The sequence below is a fragment of the Pundamilia nyererei genome, unplaced genomic scaffold (assembly GCF_000239375.1).
Source record: "Pundamilia nyererei isolate P.nyererei 1_Seehausen unplaced genomic scaffold, PunNye1.0 scaffold00733, whole genome shotgun sequence".
Taxonomy (NCBI): Eukaryota; Metazoa; Chordata; class Actinopteri; order Cichliformes; family Cichlidae; genus Pundamilia; species Pundamilia nyererei.
The window spans coordinates 43,235-49,876 of NW_005188134.1; the positions used below are offsets into that span (position 1 = coordinate 43,235).

Below are 6,642 nucleotides of genomic sequence, written 5' to 3' on the forward strand. Positions count from 1 at the left end.
GTACCTCTGGTGCAAATTACTGACCTCTGTCATCATTTTAAGTGGGGGAACTTGCACAATCGGTGGCTGACTAAATACTTTTTTGCCCCACTGTATATTTCTTTCTAGATACAAATTGATCACTTTTATTAAGCATGAAGCATATAAACAAAGTTATAGGACACTAAGCATTTAAAGATCTCTGTTATTCTCTAAACATTATACTACATTTTATTAATAAATACCATCTATATCCAGATTTCTGTTGGAACCTTTTGTTTTTTGTTTTTGTTTTTGTTTCCATTGAGCTTTGAGTTTTTGAAGAACGTAGACCTTAAAATTGACTGCATAAAAGAGGAAAAAGAGATTTTTACAAAAGCTGCTTTTCAGAAATTCAGGCTTTAGTTTCACTATAACAAATTAAAAAACAAAAACAAAACAGAACCTTAAAATTGTGAAAGCTTGAAAACATCATGAAAATATATATAAGTCTTCAAGTATAAGTATATAAGTCGGGGTTTAGAACAGCTGAGTTAAAAAAATTATCTTAATTTCTCTTAATTTACATTTCTCTTTCTGTATAATTTATTTAAGATGTGAATTTTACTCATCAGGTTAAACACTAAGAGCTTGCATCGTCTACGTTATCTACAGTACTCAGTACAGATATCAGAATATTCAGCAGTATACAGCTCAAGTTTATACAAAACTCAACTGGTATTTCAGCATTCAGTCCATGAGATGTTACACTTTGTTTCTTTGTCACATAATTACTTTTTTTTACAGAAGGTTTAAAAATAAAAGCAGCAGTCAGCCTTAATTTGGGGAACAAAGAATATAAAACTGCATAAAATGCATCGAGGAAATCCATTTCGACACACTGTTATCCACAAAAATAAAACTTCTTCCTTAGGGTCAGTTTATATTTGAGGGGAACAACCTTACTTCTCAGAAACAGACGAGAGAAAGCAGAAGAGTCTGGCACTCAGTCTCTAAACCAGAGTATAAGACTGTCATGCATAAAAGGAAACTTTGTTATTCTTTATTTATTGATGCCATTTTAACCATAAATGTGAGGTTTGTATAATTCGTGTAAATACACATCATCTCTATCCACACACATTCCTGTTGGAACTTGTTTTTTGTTTCAACTGAGACATTTGTTTTCTTTATGAAACTGTAACTTTAAAACTGTCAGTGTGAAAAAGGAATAAGAGGTTTCTTTGAAATCTGCTTTTCAGAAATTCAGACATTAACCCTTGTGCAGTCCTCAGGTCTGCTTAACCTGTTTAAAATGTTAATTACAAGAAAGATTTGACAATTTATCACTATTTAAACCTAAGATTTCTTTGAACAATTAAATCAATACATTTTCAATGACTCCTGCTGCTTCTTTTTTTAAACAACATTGTTACACTTCAAATGCCTTCATCACTTTGCTCCCAAATTCCCGCACATTTCACCCTTTGTCTTACAGAAACTGCTCTACAGTTTGTCACACTCCCAGGTGCAAACCGAGGGCGTGGTGCAACAATCAGTAACTTTCCTTGTGTGGCTCCTTATCAGTCAAGATAGCAAAAAATATTATCTGCCCAGAGAACCTCAGTCATTTTAGAAGAAAGACGATTTGAAAGATGATAGAGAGAATGTTTTTAGAACTATTTTGCCTTGATTGGACATGTACAGACAGGATGGCAAGGAGAGAGTGAAGAAGAAAGACACACAGAAACTAGTCTGGGGCAGACTCAAAACTAGGCCTCTGCAGTAAATACTAACCTTCAGTATGAGATGTTCCCTGATTTAAACTCTGTTCTAGAACCAGTAGCAACACAAAGAGCTGAAATCTGTGTGTCCAATATGGACAGAAAACACAGAGTACTCAATTTATGATTGAATTGATTTAAAAATCAATGGGGTGATCGTGGCTCAAGAGTAGGGAGTTCGCCTTGTAATCGGAAGGTTGCCGGTTCGAGCCCTGGCTCGTACAGTCTCAGTCATTGTGTCCTTGGGCAAGACACTTCACCTGTTGCCTACTGGTGGTGGTCAGAGGGCCCGGTGGCGCCAGTGTCCGGCAGCCTCGCCTCTGTCAGTGCGCCCCAGGGTGGCTGTGGCTACAATGTAGCTGCCATCACCTGTGTGTGAATGGGTGGATGACTGGATATGTAAAGCGCTTTGGGGTCCTTAGGGATTAGTAAAGCGCTATAAAAATACAGGCCATTTACCATTTTTTTAAAAAATTCCAAAATGCAGTGAATCCAACAGACACAAGTCCCGCTGAGGAACACAGTGACAATGACAGTTTAAGATTTAAAAGATTACATTTAAAAGAGAATTTGCTGACTTCATTAAAATATTTACTGTATTCAAGTTTAGAACAACTGAGGTTTTATTTTTATATCTCTGTCTATAGTGTCTTTACATTTTAAATGCTGCTCATCACATTAAACGCTAAATGCTTAAGGATCATCTCAATCCTTCAGATCACACAGCCAGTGTTTAAGTGCATTCTGAAGTCTGCAGGTCCAGCACATACTTTAAATACTATGACCTCGAGCTGCATTTTATATATATATTTTCCAGACAAATGAAGCTCATCATAATCAGGAGCCCATAAATTTTACTTTGCTAAGTGTACTCAATAGGACGCCAGTACCCTCTCTCTCTTGTATATAGTTTGATGCTAATTAAGAAATACATTTTTAAAAATGTGCGGTAACAATTTTTAGCTGAAGTTTCATGAATTGATACCTTATCAATGATTTATGGTTAATATGAAATTATACTTTAATTAATAAAATAACACAATGGTTTTTAAGAAATACATTTTGTATTATAAAAAGAGATCAAATGAAACCTGCAGCCAGTCTGAAAGTGGTTACTGAGAAATGTGCTGTGGAAGTCCACATTGGCGGTCTATTGGATGCAAAAATTAAACTTCCTCATTGTGATCAGTTCATATTTGAGGACAGCAGTCTTGTGCCTTACTGACTGTCTTGTTTGTACCATTGTATGGACCTATAAGGACACCAATGTAGCTGGTTTTCAGGAGACGAAAGACAGTAAGAATTTCTTTTTTTTTTTAAATTTTGTATTTGGAATTTGAGTGCTGATAAATTTGGAGAAGTGACAAAACAGAACAATGTTCATGTTTGTTTTTGCAAACACAAAAGGCTTCCAACACAAATAGCATGCTTTAACAATATCATTAAGCACTTTCTAAAGCTAAATGTAAGTTGACAAAGAAAAAAGTAATTTTTAATACATTTGAAATTTTGGTCGTTTTTAATGTGAGCATCCTGTATTTTAACATATGTATATGCATATATACATATACATATATATGTATATATAAATAGCCACCCATTGCTTTGCACACTCTTGGCATTCTCTTGATGAGCTTCATGAGGTAGTCACTTGAAATGGTTTTCTTGTAGGAGTTCCCAGAGATGCTGAGCACTTGTTGGTCCTTTTGCCTTCACTCTGCGGTCCATCTCATCCCAAACCATCTTGACTGGGTTTAGCTCAGATGATCGTCGAGGCCACACATTCAAAGTTTTAGCAATTTTCTGGACTGACCGACCTTCAGTTCTTAAAGTAATGACGGACTGGCAGTTCTCTTTACTTATCTGATGGTTCTTGCCATAATATAAATTCTAACAGTTGTCAAATAGGGTTGTCAGCTGTGTACCAACCTAACTTCTGCAAAACAAAACTCAGGGCCCCAACATCATTAAGAAGGCAAGAAATTCCACAAATGACCCCGGACAAGGCACACCTGTGAATTGAAAACCATTTCAGGTGACTACATCATGAAGCTCATTGAGAGAAGGCCAAGTGTTTGCAGCACTGTCAACAAAGCAAATGGTGGCTACTTTGAGAAATTATAAGACATATTTAGAGATATTTCTCAGTTTTTTCTTTGCTACATAATTCAATATGTCTTGCTTCATATACCTGATGTCTTCAGTATCTATCTACAATGTAGAAAGTTGTAAAAATAAAGAAATAACATTTAATGAAAAGATGTGTCTTAACTTTTGACTGGTATGTATGGAAAATCAGAGTAGATGTAATATAATTCTTTATTTCTTCTCTTGTCTGGTGACAGAGGGCTTGAGGATGATATTTAGGAAGGTAGAGCACCTTCTGCCCCTTGCTGTTCTCCTCCATCTGTCCATCATTCCCACTGAAACTAAAGTGGTGACATCAGTGGAAGAATGTAATGAGTTTTTTCTTCAGCAAACTCCACCAAGAATCCCGGGAATTTTGGAGGGAGGGGATATCCTGGACCAGAACAGATACAGAATGATTTGCCAAACTTTTAATGACATCAGAACATTTGTGACACTCTACGACACCCACAACAAGATTCCAGTGTTTTCTGCAGCAAAGTACAGAGGAGGGGGAGGCAAGAGACCAAACAGCATTTGGATGATTGAACCACAGGTATCAGTAATAGTAATTCTCATCAATCGTAATATGTGATTTTAAACTCAAATAAAAAATGATGATACCATATTTCTACATTCCTGAAATAAGATATATTTACTAACACCAGTATAATCATAACGAATCAACACGTACCCACAGTACCATCTACAGCATTTCACTGGCTGACGCCAAAGCGCTACGGCTGCTACTATTGCTGCCAACAACAGTGTCTACTTATTCAGTAATCAGTGTTATCATTTAACGTGTTTCCATGACACTTTAATATTGAGCATTGTTTGCACAATGTGTGAATTACAAATCATGTGCTCAATTACATGCAAAGATAGACTAGATTATGCCACTATATCAAAAAAGGAAGGAGGGCAGATGCTCTGAAGACAGGAAGTGTAGTGGTAGAGTCCAGGTACTCAGAATGACAAAGAGACAGGTGATCTGATTTGTATTGTTGGGGAAAACTGAAAAAATATGGCAACCCACAGAGAAATGAGTGAAAATGGAAAAGCAGCACCATTTGGCTGCGTTTCTGTGATAGTGATCTTTAATGGAGAATTTCTAAAATTAAAACATCCATTAGAGTGGGGTCAAAAAAAACCTGAGCCTTTCCTTTTGCAGGTATACCATGGCCTTCTGAAACTGAAGCAAAAATAATAATAATAATAATATTTATTCCAAAACAAATTACCCCAGCCAAACAAATAAGTGTTGATGAGGAGCTGGCTAAGATGATGGGCAGTGGCTTTTAGTTACACTAAATGAAGAGCCATTTGGGAGCTGTAAGAGACAGCTCTTTTAAGAGAGCTGGGCAAAGAGACGAATCTTTGAAAAGGGCTGGACTTCCCATCACTAATAGATTCATACATAACAAGTTTTTGACATAATTTTTATACTTTGTAAATAACTGAATAACAATTTCTAAATAAAGCGTTATATTAAGATGTCATTTTATTGTATTTACACTCTGTTACCACAAGTTACAGCAACCAGGCATAGATCACTAATGCACCCTTTTTATTTTTACAGCTTGAAAACAATGACAACATGAGAGTAGCAAAGAATATTACTTTGAAAAATCAGGCCGGGAACGATGATTATAAAAACACACAAGGGTTTGACAGAGGACATTTATTTCCAAGCTCGTATGGATCTACTGAAAGTGAACAAAGCTCTACTTTCACCCTGACTAACATTGTTCCGCAAACAGACAACTTCAACCAGGGAAGCTGGAATAAAATGGAGATATGCATTAAATGTGTGTTGAATGAATATTGCATTAACAATAATGGCAATATAGAAGGCTTTGTAGTGATTGGAGCAAAGCCCAGCAGCAGAAATATCCTGAACAAAAAGATCAATATTCCTTCAGTACTCTGGTCGGCATTCTGCTGCTACAGTCACAGTAAAAAGAAATGGTTGGCAAGTGCACACTGGGGCAAAAACACAGCTGATGGGCCAAAATATCTGCAGACGCAGAACTTGAAAGCACTCCAAAGAACTCTGGGAGTTGAAGCATTTCCTGAAACACAATGTCCTCTTCATACAACCGTAACTGAGGTTTACTCAGAACTTTCCTCTAACTGCAACTGCCCACCAGCCATGTCAAGTACAACCACTTATGGTCCTCCCAGCACCACACTATCCGCAACTGGCACTACTTTCGAGGCTCCCAGCACCACACCCTCCACCACCTCTGGCCCACCCAGCACCATGCCCTCCACCACTTCTAGTGCACCCAGCACAACTTACTATACCAACTGCACCAACACTGGCCCTATCAGCAGAATGCCCTCCACCACCTCTACCACTCCAAGCGCTACTCACTCGGCAACTGGAACCACCTCTGGCCCTCCCAGCACCATGCTCTCCACCACGTCTGTTTCTCCCAGCAAAACTCACTATACCACTGGCACCACCACTGGCACCACACCTCCCAACACTGGCACTACCTCAGAGGCTCCCAGCACCACGCCCTCCAACACCACTATCCCTCCCAGCACTATTCACCCTGCTAGTGGCACCACCTCTGACTCTCCCAAACCTACTCACTCTACCACTGGAACCACTTCTGGCGCTCCTAGCACCATGCTCTCCACCACTTCTGGTACTCTCAGCACTACTCACTATAACACTGGAACCACCTCTGGCCCTCCCAGCACCTTGCCCTCTACCACTTCTGGTGCACCCAGCACTACGCACTATACCACCGGCACCAAG

At 38.4% G+C, this 6,642-nt stretch overlaps 1 protein-coding gene across 1 annotated transcript in view; it reads left to right on the plus strand.

The window, feature by feature from the left end:
• Window positions 1–2,943: 2,943 nt before the first annotated feature.
• LOC106455989 (mucin-5AC-like) overlaps window positions 2,944–6,642 on the plus strand; it is a gene marked incomplete at its 3' end in the record, with an annotated part of 26,252 nt that continues 22,553 nt past the window's right edge. Inside the window, exons 1-3 of the mRNA XM_013907988.1 lie at window positions 2,944–3,038; window positions 4,088–4,425; window positions 5,452–6,485. Of these exons, the coding sequence (XP_013763442.1) occupies window positions 4,099–4,425; window positions 5,452–6,485 (1,361 nt within the window). The remainder of the gene's footprint in view (window positions 3,039–4,087; window positions 4,426–5,451; window positions 6,486–6,642) is intronic.